Source organism: Rattus norvegicus, chromosome 3 (genome assembly GCF_036323735.1).
Source record: "Rattus norvegicus strain BN/NHsdMcwi chromosome 3, GRCr8, whole genome shotgun sequence".
In the NCBI taxonomy this organism is placed as follows: domain Eukaryota; kingdom Metazoa; phylum Chordata; class Mammalia; order Rodentia; family Muridae; genus Rattus; species Rattus norvegicus.
In genome coordinates this window covers 177,839,404-177,854,889 of record NC_086021.1, presented here as the reverse complement: position 1 = coordinate 177,854,889, position 15,486 = coordinate 177,839,404, and the positions used below count along the sequence as shown (strand labels likewise).

The window sequence follows — 15,486 nt, the reverse complement described above, 5'->3', positions numbered from 1 at the left end:
AAGAAATTGCAGCACACCACCAGAAGGTTTTTTTTGGTGCGTTTCTCTCTATGGAGTCCCGACAAACACAGCTCAGCTACACAGTGTAAGGCGGACCAGTGCACATGCATCGCTAGCAAAGAATCCTTCATCGCGTGTCCTTTCACGTGATTTAGCAGGACATCCTCTCTCCTGTGTCGGCTTCAGCTGAACGTTCCTTCACGAGTCAGACTTATTTTTTTTTTATCCATGTCTGCTTTAGGAAAACACTCTTTCACGTGTTTGTTACCCCAGCAAAACACCGTCCAGCACAACTGACTTTCCAGAGAACCCTTAAGGATTGGTGGTTGCTTTGGGCAAGCAGGAGCTAGCTGAGGTCAGGAATGAGGAGAGGTGGTAGTTATCAACGCTGAGTTATCAGCGCTCCCCTCTCCCCTCTCCCCTCTCCCCCTCTCCCCTCTCCCCCTCTCCTCCTCTCCCCTCTCCCCTCTCTCCTCTCCCCTCTCCCCTCTCCCCTCTCCCCTCTCCCCTCTCCCCTCTCCCCTCTCCCCTCTCCCCTCTCCCCTCTCCCCTCTCCCCTCTCCCCTCTCCCCTCTCCCCTCTCCCCTCTCCCCTCTCCATGCAGAGTGCGTGCAGGATAGCTCAGGGAATTTAGGGCAGTGTGAAGGGATCTCCCTTTCCTCTTCTCTTTTCTTTCTTTTTTTTTTTTTTTGGTCTTTTTTTCGGAGCTGGGGACCGAACCCAGGGCCTTGTGCTTCCTAGGCAAGCGCTCTACCACTGAGCTAAATCCCCAGCCCCACCTCTTCTCTTTTCTTATCTTTTTTCTGTTCCCTCTTCTCTCTTCCTTCTCTTCTCTTCTCTTCTCTTCTCTTCTCTTCTCTTCTCTTCTCTTCTCTTCTCTTTTCTGGAGTTAGAGACTTGCTGTGTAGCTCTGGCTCTGGCTCTGGCTGACCTGAAACTCTCTCTCTGTAGTCTAGGCTGGCCTCAACCTCACAGAGACCCGCCCGCCTGTCTCCCAAGTGCTGGCATCAAAAGCCTGCTCTGTGCACCACCACACCTGGCCATGTGTTGTTTTTAAATTAGCACATATTATACACAGCATATATAGTGCATGTGTGTAATGTCTTTTGGTCCCGTTCACCCCTTTGCCCTCTCTCTCATCTCCCTCTCATTCCCACCGGTTCTTCCTGTCCCCAGATAGAATCCTCTCTCCTCCCAGTCCTCTTTCCTTTTTTTTCCGGTGACTCACTAACCTCATTAGGGTTATTTACAGGAAGGAGCTGGGACATCTTACCAGTGCCTCTCCCTCTCTCAGCAACTCTTAGTTACCTGAGAGCTCTTCAGAGAGGGGTGGCCCCTCCCCCATCCACGATAAAATGCTGACAGATCCTATCTCCCCTGCCTTCCATTGTGCTGTTGAAATTCTATTGTGGGGAGAGGGGGCCTTGCCTGGCTGGACAGCTCAGCCCTTAACAGCACTGGCTGCTCATGCAGAGGACCTGGGTTCAATTCCCAGCACCCACTTAGCAGCTCACAGCCATGCAAAACCCCAGTTCCGGGAGATTCACTGTCCCCTTCTGGCCTTCATGGGCACCGAGCACGCATGTAGCACTCAGATATACATCGCAGGCAAAGCACAAAATAAAACAAATAAATCTAAAAATGAAAGAAAAATTTCTATGGTGGGCATCCCTGGAAGCAGAGGTAGGGGATCTCTATGAGTTAGAGTTCAGCCAGGACTGCACTCAAGGAACACAGACAAACAAACATAAAAACCTGATCTGCTACGGCGAGTGCCAGGTAGGGTGGCCCAGTGGGTGGAGGCACTCGCTGCCTGAATTCTGACAACTCAAGCTTGACCCACACGGGGCGGGGGTGGGGGGGAGCGAGCTGACTCCTGCTGGTGCCTTCTGACCTCTACACGTACAAGCTTATGCTGTGCTGGGATTGGGACCCCAGATATCATGTGTGCAGGAGGCAGGGTAGGGGTGGGGACGAGGGGAGCACACAGGATGGGAACTGGGATGACAGCTGTGGACAATACCCACTGAGCCACACCCCCAGCCCGTGTAGCCGTTGCTTCTGTTGCCCACATCTGCCTTCCGAGACCGCACAGAACTGTCTAGACTTTGCGTGGAGCACGTCATCTGCATGCACTCTCTGCAGGGGTGCCCCCTCCCCACCCCTCCAGCTCCACCATCCGCAGAAGAGGATGCCGATGTCCCCGTTCTCCTTCCCAGGTGTTGTTCAGTCAGTTCAGATACTTCTTCAACTTCTACTTCCTGCTTCTCGCCTGCTCCCAGTTCGTCCCCGAGATGAGACTTGGCGCTCTCTACACCTACTGGGTTCCTCTGGTGAGTAGGTTGGTCTCGGGTTTGTGGACAGACAGAAGGTTCTTCGTTCCCATTCCTTGGGCTTTGGGGCCTGAGCAGCGGTCTTTTAAGGGACCTGTCGCTCTTTTTTTTTTTTTTTTTTTTGGGTTCTTTTTTTCGGAGCTGGGGATCGAACCCAGGGCCTTGCGCTTCCTAGGCAAGCGCTCTACCACTGAGCTAAATCCCCAACCCCAGGGACCTGTCGCTCTTAAGCCAACAGACTGGAGCATTCCACTCTTAAAAACTTTTTATTTTATGTATGTGAGTACACTGTTGCTGTCTTCAGACACACCAGAAGAGGGCATCAGATCTCATTACAGATGGTTGTGAGCCACCATGTGGGTGCTGGGATTTGAACTCAGGACCTCTGGGAGAGCAGTCAGTGCTCTTAACCACCACCTCGCCAGGCCCTGGGCATCCCACTCTTAGCATTTAGGCTGCAGTTCAGGAACCATCAGGATCGCACTGAGGCAGAGCCCAGTCAGGACTCCCGGGCATTCATTCAGCTGTCAACTCTCTGACCCACTCTTTCGGCAGGGCCTTCCCACCGGCCTTGCTTTCTGTGGTGTGGCTCTAGATTTGAGTAACAGGGTAAAGACAGACTCAGCTCTCACAGGTGGAGGTTGGTTTGTTGTCCTACTCTCCGTCCCAAGTATGAATGAGCAGAATATGGTTGGTCTCAGCAGGGCTCACCCCTGTCCCTTCTCTCCGCAGGGCTTTGTGCTGGCTGTCACCATCATCCGTGAGGCAGTGGAGGAGATCCGATGCTATATTCGTGACAAGGAGATGAACTCCCAGATCTACAGCCGGCTCACGTCACGAGGCGAGCTTCCCGGCATGCTTAGAACTTTTATCACGTGCTGCAGATGGTTGGGGGAGGAGGGTCCTGGGTCCGGGCTTGGGACAGCTGCTCAGATAACCAGAGGTCAAGCTCAGGCCACCCGCACTGTGCTCTGAGAATTAGTCCTGTCAGCTAACTTGGACTGCATCTGGCTCGATGGCTCCCCCCTTCCATTCACCTTACCTGCTGAGAGGGAGGGAAGGTGCTTCCTGGTCATGTGATCCCTGAACAGCTGTATTTTAATTTTATATGTATTTATTGCACGTGTGTTGGAGTATGGGGGAGACTCTTGAGTGTCTTATGGTGTGCATGTGGAGGTCAAAGGGCAGCTTGGAGGAACCATTTCTGTTCTTCTACCTCATGGGTCCCTGGGATCAATCTCAGGTTGTTAGGCTTGGTGACAGAAACCTTTTCCTGCAGAGCCTACTTGCTGGCCCCATCTTTTAGGAGCTGGGGGAAATAGGCAAGTCAGTGACCTGCCGGGGGACGTGAGTTGGTGCCTTAAAGCCCATGTAAAACTCTAGGAGTGATTATTATTATATCATATAACATATCACATATTATATCATATATATGTGCTTGTGACCCCACAAGGTCAGGAAGGTGGAGACAGGTGGGTCCCTTGGCCTTACTGACCTCCTCCCCTAGCTGAATAGACGAGACCTAGGCCAGTGAGAGACTGTCTCAGAATACAGGGTGGAGGCTGGAGAAATGGCTCAGCACCGAAAACAGGGCCTTTACAGAGATTCGCTTCCCAGGACCTGTGCGGCATCTCAGAACCACCTGTCACTGCGGTTCCGGGAAATCTGACACCCTCTCCTGGCCTCCATGGGCACTGTCTGTATGTGGTACACACATATACATGCAGGCAAACACACATACAAGAATGAATGGATGGATGAATGGATGGATGGATGGATAGATGGATGGATGGATGGATAATAACAAGCAAATAAATAAGGACTGGTCCCGAGAAACAATATTCGATGCTGTTCTCTGGCCTCCACATACAAACAAACATAAAAATTAATGAGCACCTTTCAAAGTTAGTGTCACAGCTTAAGGGTTACACAGTGGCAGCAGCCGCACCTGTGGAGACACGCCCCTCTGCAGGCGTCGTAAACCCGTGATCTGGGAGTGTGGCCAGTTGTAAGTCTGCACCCAAAGAGATGTGACCAAATAGTCCCTCATTACTGACCCCTTACTGGACATATCTCATGTGCAGGAACCTTAATTTTATTGTATATTTAAAATTTTGTTTAAATTAGAATTTTTTTAAAGTTTTATTTATCTACTGTATATAAGTACACTGTAGCTGTCTTCAGACACACTAGAAGAGGGCATCAGATCTCATTACAGATGGCTGTGAGTCACCATGTGGTTGCTGGGATTTGAACTCAGGACCTCTGGAAGAACAGTCAGTGTTCTTAACCGCCGAGCCATCTCTCCAGCCCTAAATTGAAGTTGTTACCCTCTGTGTTTGGGTATGTGTATTGCCTGCACGTGTGCCTGTGCACACATCGCTATTAGTCCCCTGAGCCTTTGGGATTGAGCTAAAACCTCTACAGGAGCCCAGTAGTCTTGAGCTTGGAGCCACCTCAGCTCCAGTCTCCTCAACTTTATTATATTTAAAAAGTGCATGTGTGTGTGCGTGTGTGTGTTTGGAAGACAAGTTATGTTATAGGAGTCAGGGCTCTTCTCCTGATGTATTGGTTCCAAGATAGAAGTTGTACCCATTCAGTGGATACCCAAGGGACCCACTGAGCTGTTTGACCCACCTTTAAATGACAGAACTTCAAAACCCCACCCACATTCACCTTGGAGAAGCCCAGGCTTGATCTTAGCCAGTGGCTCCGACTGCAGCAGCAGGTTCAAGTGTGCTCTACAAAGAAAGGATGTTGGTGAGGTTAATTAATTTTTAGGTTTGTTTTTTTTTTTTTGTTTTTTTTTTTTTTTTTTTTTTTTTTTTGATGTAGTGTTTCTCTGTGTAGCCCTGGCCATCCTGGAACTCACAACTCACTCTGTGGACCAGGGTGCATTCAGAGATCCACTTGCCTCTGTCTTCCAAGTGCTGGGATTAAAGCCCAGCCACCACCCGCTAGGCCAAGGAGAGGTATTTCAGGAGAGAGCCAATCAAAGGGTCTTGTTTTCAGGAAACCCTGAGCTGTGAAAGAGATCAGCTGGATGCCTGAGAGATTTTGAGATTTTATTTTTTGGAATGGTGGGCTTGGCAGGCAGCCTGTCCCTGGGAGTCAGAGACCCCAGGAGAATTTCCTCCCTTAAACACGTTGGGGTGACATGCTTAGGAAATGTTGTATTTTGTTTGAAGTCGTTTTTCAAGTTGGTGGTCTGAAAAGCTCAGGTCCCTGGAATGAGGAGAGATTTGAGTTAGATTGGAAACCCCTTCAGATGGCACTGCCACCGCATTTAGGCCCAAGGTCTTTACAGAGGAGGGAGCTTGTGGCTTTCCATGTGGCGGGTCAGAAGAGCCCTCCTCAGGGCTCTTTCTGGGGTTTCGTATATCTTGCTAACACGTTCTTAGGGTAAAGTCAGACCCTCGGCGACAGACCAAGGCATCAGAGGTAAACAGTGGCTCTCTTCAGAGCGTGGCCCTCAGATTCCATTCAGCCAGCCAGGCTCCCACCGACCTGTGCTTTCCATATTTCTGGTGAATGATTCTTTGCCCCTCCCCTGTGCACGGTTTCTAACTCCTGCTTTGATTCGCCCAGCTGCTGAAAAGATGCTAAGAAGACTTGGCAGATGGTTCTAGCGTGAAAACGTGCGTCCTTTTGTTGTCCCCAGCCACCATTGCCACACCAGGGCACCAGCAGAGGGAAAACACATTTGAGCATTAGCCCAGGCCCTGGCTCTCTGCAGTTTGTCTCGGAAGTTCCCAAGAAACTGTGAGCCTGGAAAGAGATCCAGGCAGGGGTAGCCGGCTGATAGACGCTGGAGGGGAAAGTCAGGAAGCCGGTCCTCCCCAGTGTTAAATTAATGGTTCCTCCAAGGCAGCACTGCTGTCGAGGGCCAGCAAATGCACCTGAGTCCCCGCTCAGATCTCCTTCCACTAAGGACGTGTCATGCGTGTGGGTGTGCACAGTCGGGCCCAGAGGGCAGCTCCTTCCAGTGAGTGTCCTAGCCAAAGCCAGTGCCTTCACCCGCTGGGCCACCTCCGTGACCCCCTCATCACGGGAAATCCCAGTGAGTTTATCTGGGCTTGCTTTCTGAGCACAGGTGATAGTTACTTACTTATAGGAGCCTGGGTGACCCCCGACCCCTCAACCCCAGGCAGTTGCATCACCACAAATCCCCACCCAGTGTGGTGGCAACCTAATGAAAGCCGTGTCTGTTGTGGACTTCCCTTGTCATGGAGTCCCCCATAGTCAACCTGTTTGTTTGCTTTTTGTTTTGGGAGATAGGGTTTCTCAGTGTATCCCTGGCTGACCTGGAACTCTCTCTGTAGACCAGGCTGGCCTTGAACTCAGAGATCCACCTGCCTCTGCCTCTGCCTCTGCCTCTGCCTCTGGAGGCCTGGAGTAAAAGGCATGTGCCACCACACCCAGCATACTGCTCAGACTTTGGTTAGTAGATTCCAGGCCATGCTACTTACCCACACTGGATGTCATTTCCTGGTCAGTTTTATACAAGTATTAAAGTCTTATTAGGTTGTATTTATTCAACATGGGGGGGGTTTATTACGTGTCCACACCCGTGTGATGTATTCATCTTACTGATCTCCAGTACTCTCTCTGTCCTCTCTCACCCTTGTTGATCCCTTTGTGTCTGCATGTGTCCCCTTGCTTTTTACATTTTTTTATTTTTTATTTTTATTTTATTTTATTTACATAGTACTAGTTGTCCCAGAACTCACTGTGTGCATCAGGATGACCTACAGCTCACAGAGATCCCCCTGCCTCTGCCCCACATATGCTGCCTACCTGGGGTCTTAGGTGCTGTTCTGTTGCTGGGAGGAGAAAGCATTCAGTTGAGGGTTTGCTCACAGTTTCGGAGGGTTAATCCGTGGTCACCATGGTTGAGATGGGGCAGCTGGTAGGCAGACGTGCCACTTAGAACTCACTTGATCTGCAAGTTGGAGGCAGGGAGATGGAGAGAGCAAGACTGGGCCTGGTGTGGGCTTTTGAAACCTCAAAGCTCACCCCCCCATCCTTCAGCAAGGCCACACCTCCTAATCCTTCCCAAACAGTTCCTTTAACTGGGACCGAGCTTTCAAACACAGGAGCCTTTGGAGTCCATTCTCAAACCACACCACGTCTGGCTTGTTCGGTCTTCTGAGAACAGGTGTTACTTTGTAGCTCTAGTTGTCAGGAAACTCAAAATTCTCCTGCCTCATCCTCCAGAGTGTGAGAATTAGAGGCAGTGCCACAGTGCCTGGCTCGCTTTCCCCTCTTTACACACTTTCCCTGCTTCTTAGCAGGATTCTCACCATCAGCAGTAATGGCTCCAAGGCCTGAGCTCTGCCCTGCCCCTGCCTCGTGGACAGGTCCTGCCAGCTGCGACTACACCAGGGCTCACATAGATGCCACCTGGTGCATTGCTGTAAATGTTTCTCTCGTGTGGAGTCTTGGTGTGAGCTGAGCAAAGGCTGTGCTGTGGATGGTGAGTGGGGTTCAGGTGTGAGTGAGGAAATAAGGGACTTGAAGTTTGAGGCTGGAAGACATTCCCACCCTGAGTCTCACAAGACAGCAGAGGACATGGTGAAGGAAAACAAGACCTGTGGTCAGATTTAAGTGAGGGTTTCAGCCAACTGTGGTACCTCTCACCTGTGAGGTACCTCACACCTTTGGGAGGCTAAGGTCGTTCAGTAGGGAGTTCAAGTCTGGCCTGGGCCGCTTGTAAGATCCAGTTTTGGCCAGGCATGGTGGCGTACGCCTTAAGTACCAGTGTTTGGAAGGCAGAGGTAGATAGAGCTCTGCGTTTGAGGCCAGCCTGAGCTATATCGTGAGCTCCAAGCTAGGCAGAGCTATACAGTGAGATTTAGTCTCTGAAGAAACAAACAAACAAACAAACAAAAAGTGTGCGTGTGGGGGGAGGGGAGGGGGAAGAGTGGTTCACAGGCAGGTGTATTGGTGACTTGTGTTGTTCTGACCAAATTACCTGACAGAGACAACTGAGGAGAGGGAAGAAGGACCTTGGCTTAGAGCTGCCGTCTCTCCCGGCGGGAAAGGTTAACAAGGCTTTCATGAGCGTGTGAGATGTGGCTGTTTGCATCTTTATATCCTGGGGGATCAGGAGGAGAACATGAGGTGGCAGGCCCAGGGTAGATGTCACCTTCCAAGGCCAGCCTTTAGTGATCCTTCCTCCAGCTAGGCCCCAGCTCCCATATAGCATCACACTCTAGGGAATAGGCACCCAGAACAGAAGCCCGTGGAGGAGAGCTCAGAGACAAGCCACATAGACAGGTGTGGTACCCGGACCTGAAGGAAATCTAGGCAGATGCTGTTCTTAACCCTACAGCCCGAGCTGGAGTGGTGGTGAGTTAAATTGTTCTAAGCTCCCTGCCGGTAGCTGTGCCAGAGTGCTCTGGACTCATGAATGAAAGACGCACGCACGCACGCTGGCACGCATGCACACACACGGCCTTATTTTTAACATGCCTTGAACAGCACAACGACTGGGCACTTCCAAACCTCCCCACTCACTCTCCCCTCCAATATTCCTGAATTATTACTTACTACACTCTATTCTAAATCGGGCAGCCCTCTCAGGCCACACCCTCCAGGTTTCGTCACACGGTTGTTGGTTGTTGGCTGTTGGCTCCCTCTTCTCCATCTCTCAAACCCTACTTTCCTGCTTCCCCCTCATGGCAATTCTAAAACCTCCTTCCTTTCCTGGTCTCTTGCCTGGGAAATCTAAAAATCCCTTCTGTGTCTCTGCCCAGCCATTGGCCGCTGGCCACTTTATTTACCAATTAGAGCCAACTGGGGGCACGGACCCTCACCCTCTGGACGTGCAGATTCCCATGTGATTTGGGGGGTCAAATTAATACAAATAACATTAGAACCAATCCACAACACTGAACTTCTTGGGAGGCAGGAGGATTCCTTGAGCTTAGGTGTTTAAGACCAGTTGGAGTAACAGGCAGACCTTGATTTTAAAAAGCAAAACAAAACTGGGTATGGTGGTTAGAAGGCAGAGGATGAGAAGTTCAAGACCAGTTTAAAGCCAAACTGTGCCACGGGAGACCCTGTCTTACTCCTCCTTGCCCTGGAAAAACAAAAGGAGTTTCAGGATGGTTCTCTTGGAGCGTTGAACCCAGTATGGGACCTTCTGAATGGGAGTCTCATGCTTGCACCAGATGTATGCTCAGCTAGCCCTGGTAAGGAATTGTAAAAAAAAAATCCAGATATGGTGGCACGTGCCTTTGTCTCCAGCTCTGTGAGTTTGAGGCCAGCCCGATCTACCTGGGGAGCTCCCTGCCAGATAAGACTCTGTCTCAAAAAAAAAAAAAAAAAAAGAGTTTTCAAAAATAGCAACAGGCTGAGCATAGGGCAGACCCAGTGAGGCCCAGAGCCTCTGGGAAGGTCGTTTCCGTGAATTCCTGAGTGAGCGTGCCACTGGGAGAGAGGGGCAGTGGCATGTTTTGAAAAGATGTCCAGATTGGGAATTGGGACACCACTGTCCCACACAGCCATAGCCAGCCAGGCACCAGGTACAGGCCTTGTCTGCTGTTTTAAGTGACTCCAAGGAGGGAGCTGTTTCGGGTGAGTGGGGGAGAGAGGGACGGGAGGGAGAGTTTCTTCTTCGTACCCATTGCTCAGGCTTCGGCTGAGGCTCTAGGATGGCAGGGAGACACGGTGTCTGAGAGAGCAGGATGAGGTAAGGGCAGAACTGAGGGGCTGCAACCCAGGCCTGCCTGAAGATGAGGCTCCTCTAGAGGCAGGACCACTGTGCAGGAGGCAAGGGAGGGTTTGGTGTGTATGATGATGAGGTCAGCTGCTCCAGTGTGCAGCCCTAATGCTAGAGCTACTGAGGCCTCTAGATCTCAGGCTTTAAAATGCGTGTGTGTGTGCATGCGTGTGCATGTGTGCATGCATGTGTGTGTGCGTGCACAACAGTGCACATAGTGTGTAGGCCAAAGAATAAAACCAGGAGTCATCTTCAGGATGGTCGTCCACCTCTCTCTCTCTCTCTCTCTCTCTCTCTCTCTCTCTCTCTCTCTCTCTCACACACACACACACACACACACACACACACACACACACACACACACACACAATGTCTATCAATCAATCAATCATCTGCCTACCTACTTTCAGACAGGGTCTTATAGCCTGGGTTGGCCTCAGGGACAACCTCGAACCTTGAATCTCTGGGTTTGAGGCCAGCCTGTTCTACAGAGCGGGATCCAGGACAGCCAGGACTACACAGAGAAACCCTGACAAACCAACACTGTCTTTTTTAACCAGCAGTGTTCAAGGGTGCCGAAGTTCCAGGAAATGAGGCCAGAGAGATGTGAGGGAGGTGGCCCAGCAGAGGCCAGTTTCTCAAAAAGATTTTAGTTCGTCTCAAACAATAGGAGAGCAGAACAGCAACAGAAGATTCAGTTTGGGTCAGGAAAGGCCAAGCAAATGAATTTCTCTTTCGACTTTTAAATTTAATTTTATATTTCTATATTAAATTTGATTCTTAGGGGAGGGGTGCATGTGATGGGTGAGAGACAAGGGCTGGAGAGGGTTATGTGCCTATGAGGGGCGTGAGAGACAGGGGCTGGGACTTGGATTTTCACAGATGAGTACCCAGTTCTTCATATGGGCCTGCCTTCCTGCCACGAAGGGCTAAATGAAGCTGAGGTAATTAGCCTTGAAAGAAAGTGCAAGCAGAAACATAATGAGCACAGTAGCCTCTCGCTCCTGCTGGGGACATCTGGGCAGATGGCAAGCCATTAGCTCAGAGCCAGAGGCTCATGTCCCTGCACACAGAGTCACGCTGGATACTAAGTGTGTCCCTTTCCTCTCTCCGTCTCTTGCCTCCCTCAGGTCTCCTACTCTGTGTGCTCCTGCGAGCACTGTTAGCCCAGCTGCAGAGTGCCTAGGGCCAGAGAGCTCATCCTCCTCTGCAGACGCATCTTTTAGTTTATCTGAGTCTCTTGTGTTTGTCTTCTTGATGCTTTGCCGAATGGTGCTCCCTTCTAACTGAGTGTTTCCTTTAGGGGTCCCGCTCCACTGCCATTAGTCAGTGTGAAGGGGTGTAGTTCTTAATGGGAGCTTGTTCAGTTCATCGTCACTGAAGCCCTGCTTTTCTGTCTTCAGGATACAGATGTGTTTAAAGACTGAATGTGAATTTATGTGTTTTTAAATTAAAACTTGTCATCATCACTACCACCACCACCACCACCACCACCGACAGGATTTCACTGTGTACACCAGGGTGGCCTTGAACTCACATAGCTCTACCCCCATGTGCTTCTCAAGTGCTACCTCACTGGGCTATATTGTTGTTTATGTGTGTTGTTTCACTTGCGTGCATGTGTGTGCACCATGTACAGGCAGTGCCTATGATGCCAGAAGAGGCCACAGATAACCTGGAACTGCGTGGAACCTGTTACAGGTGTTTGAGTCCCCACATGGGTGCTGGGAATCACCTAGGGTCCTCTCCAGGAGCAGCCAGTGCTCTTAACCTCTGAGCCATCTCTTCTGCCCAGTGTCAATTCCTATTTTTTATTTTATTTTTTTAAAGTTTTATTTATTTATTATGTATAAGTACACTGTAGCTGTCTTCAGGCACACCAGAAGAGGGCATCAGATCCCCGTTACAGATGGTTGTGAGCCACCATGTGGTTGCTGGGAATTGAACTCAGGACCTCTGGAAGAGCAGTCAGTGCTCCTAACCGCTGAGCCATCTCTCCAGCCCCTAAAACTTTGTCTTAGGTTTTCCATCACTGTGAACAGGTGTCATGACCAAGGCAGCTCTTCTAAGGACAGCATTTAATTGGGGCTGGCTTACACGATCAGAGGTTCAGTCCATCATCATCGAGGCAGGAGCATGGCAGCATCCAGGCAGGCATGACTGAGGAGGAGCTGAGAGTTCTTCATCTTGATTTGAAGGCTTGGCCAAACCCATGCCACAGTGACAATACTTCCTCCAACAAGGCCACACCTATTCCGACAAGGGCACCCCCCTTAATAGTGTGGGCCTGTGGCCTAAGCATTCAAACACGTGCGTGAGTCTGTGGGAGCCAAAACTATTCAAATCACTACAGACTTCTTTCTCCTAATTTTATTTACTTATGTCTGGTGTGTGAGTCTGTGTGTGTGTGTGTGTGTGTGTGTGTGTGTGTGTGTTGGACACAGGCTGTCAGGCTTTCATGGCGAGTGCTTTACCAGTTGAGCCATGTCGCCGGCTGGTGATTGGCCTCTTGATGTTAAGGTATCGAAAGCCCTTCAAAGATCCTTCAGGACTGGGCCCGATGCTGTTCCCCGATGCTGTTCCCCGAGCCTAGAAAGAATCTGTCCCACCCCCACCCCAGTAAGGCCAGCAGCTCCTCAGTTGAGTTTTATTAAGATGGACTTACCACAGACTCTCTCGTGAGGTTACACAGATGCAAAGAGCAATACTTGAAATTTTTCTTTGCTAATTCTCAGTCCTTATTGTAGTTCATTGGTAAATAGAGCCACTGTTTGGTGAGAAAACCCCGAACATCTCACGTTAAAATGGTACGGTTAATCTTTTCATGTTTTTTTTTTTTTTTTTTTTTTGTTCTTTTTTTCGGAGCTGGGGACCGAACCCAGGGCCTTGCGCTTGCTAGGTAAGCGCTCTACCACTGAGCTAAATCCCCCGCCCCCACGGTTAATCTTTTCAAATTACACGAATGTATTTATTTCTTGTGCGTGTGGTTGTGGGCGTGCCCAGCACACCGTGGAAGGCAAAGAATCACTCGGAGTTCTCATCTTTCCCCACGGGTCCTCAGGAGCCCTGCTGCACTGCTGATTTCTCGCAAAAGCTACTTCCTGTTCCCAGGCCGTTAGCCTATATGTCTTTTGGGGATATTGTCAACTGGTAGATATATTTATTGAAATGTCTCTATAACTTACAACCTGAATATACTTAATAATATTTAAAATCAGTCGCTCTCTCTCTGTCTCTCTGTCTCTGTCTCTCTGTCTCTTTCTGTGTCTCTCTCTGTGTGTGTGTGTGTCTCTCTCTCTGTCTCTCTTGTCTCTCTCTCTGGTTCTTAACTGGTTTAAACAGAGGTACTTTATGACCAACCAACCTTGACTTGTTTTTCAAGTGAGTCTTTTCCTGGTTTGGAACTGCCACCATTTGAATATGAAAACTTCACCTTTAGGCCTCTGAACTCTGGCCCCCTCAGAGGTGTTTTGATGTCAGCCCCAGGAAATATACACACACACACACACACACACACACACACACACACGAGTGGAATTTACAGCTTGTCACTGCCACAGTTAGATTAGAGAGTAATCCATTAGCCAGGGCGCCGAGGCCGGCCCACAACAGCAGCCCCTGCCCTGGGCTCATCATGAAAAATAGAATTGTAACTCGAGGTGTTCAGGGTCAGAAACCAGGCCCCTGCAGACCGGTGCCCTGGAATTTGTTTAAGGATGGTTTTCCCTCTTTGGGGGTGGGGGTGGTGTGGACCATGTGCAGATCTCTCCGTCCTTTACTTGCTTCAGTCCGGGGAAACATCTGGCGTCTCCCTGCCACAGAGACAGGCTGCTCTTATTCTGGGGCTGTCATCCATGAAGGGCCGCCTCAGCCCTGTCGGTTTGCTTATGAAAGGCTCGGGGGGGGGGGGGGCTTTGCTGTGGAAATAAACAGCTGTGCTCATTGGCTGTTTGTCCCCTGTTATACGCCGACTGGGAGCCTGCTGCCTTGAGTTGGTGAAAGTGGGTGGGGTGGATTTATCAGAAGCTGGTTAATGATCAGGACTGTGTCTGGAGAATTTTCCATGTCACTTTCGCAAGAATCTCACTCCAGCTTCTGTTGGGAGTCTCCAACAATACACTGAAGGAAAAAAAAAAACCAAAAAAAGCCAACAACAAAAAAAATCCAAACAAACAAAACTAGCCTGGGGCTGGCTAGCTGACTCAGTGAGTAAAGGGGCTTGCTGCCAATCCTGATGACTTGTGTTCAGCCCTAAGAGTCCACATGAAGGAGAAAGCCAGCACCTTTAAGTTGCCCTCTGACCTCTGCACACATGCTGTGGCACACAAGTACCTACAGATACGCACAATGAATAAATACATAATAAGTGTGTGTGTGTGGAGGAGTCTTAAGGCCTAGCGGTGGATGCTGGGTATAGGGTCCCAGAAGGGGAAAGGGTGGGTTCTGGGTCTTCACTTCTCAGGGTGAAGCTGAGGAAGCTTTGTCTCCTCTTGAGCCAGCTGTAGAACAGTCAGGGCTCAGAACAAAACACAGTGACGATCCCATGGTCAGATTTAAGAACTAAGAGCTGTGTGTGTGTGCTTGTGTATAATGTGTGTGTTGGTGTGTACATATGTATGTATATGTGTGTATGTAATGTGTGTGTAGTATGTATGTATTTGTGTGTTTGTATAATGTATGTGTATATGTATGTAATGTGTTTACATGTGTTTGTGTGTATGTGTATACTGTATGTGTATATATGTAATGTGGGTAGTGTGTGTGTATATATATGTGTGTTTGTGTGTAATGTGTGTGTTGATATGTATGTATGTGTGTAGTAATGTATTTGTGTTTGGGTATGTAATGTGTGTGTGGTATGTATTTGTGTGTTTGTGCATATAATGTATGTATTTGTGTATGTGTGTAATGTGTGTGGTATGTATTTGTGTGTTTGTGTATATGTGTAATATGTATGTGTATATATATGTTTTTTGTGTGTGTTGGTGTATGTATATATTAGTGTGTATATGTGTGTGTTTGTGTGTGTGTTGGTGTGTGTATATATTAGTATGTATTTGTGTTTTGTGTATATAATGTATGTGTGTATATGTGTGTAATGTGTATGTACATGTGTGTGTATGTGTGTGTGTAATGTGTGTGTGTGTGTGTGTGTGTGTGTGTGTGTGTGTGTGTACCGAGGTTGGAGGACAACTTTTAGGAGTTACTTCTCTCCTACCATGTGGGTCCCTGGGATCAAACTCAGATCATGAGGCTTGGCAGCAGACACCTTTACTCACTGAGCCATCTTGCTGGCCCTCCAGTAAGGATCTTCAGCCCCTGCCCTGGCTGCTCTCATGCGTTGGGCTCCTGTTTCTCTGCCTCTCGTTCGTCCTCTGCTCCCCCTTGTGCTCTTCCTCTTGTCTCCCTCCTTCCTGGAAGGCAGTG

General features: G+C 49.5%; 1 protein-coding gene across 6 annotated transcripts in view; it reads left to right on the top strand.

The window, feature by feature from the left end:
- Atp9a (ATPase phospholipid transporting 9A (putative)) overlaps window positions 1-15,486 on the top strand; it is a 107,229-nt gene that overhangs the window by 31,542 nt on the left and 60,201 nt on the right. For all 6 annotated transcript variants that reach the window (NM_001427018.1, XM_039106727.2, NM_001427017.1 and 3 more), the window contains exons 3-4: window positions 2,220-2,333; window positions 3,066-3,174. In NM_001427018.1, coding sequence (NP_001413947.1) covers window positions 2,220-2,333; window positions 3,066-3,174 — 223 coding nt within the window. The remainder of the gene's footprint in view (window positions 1-2,219; window positions 2,334-3,065; window positions 3,175-15,486) is intronic.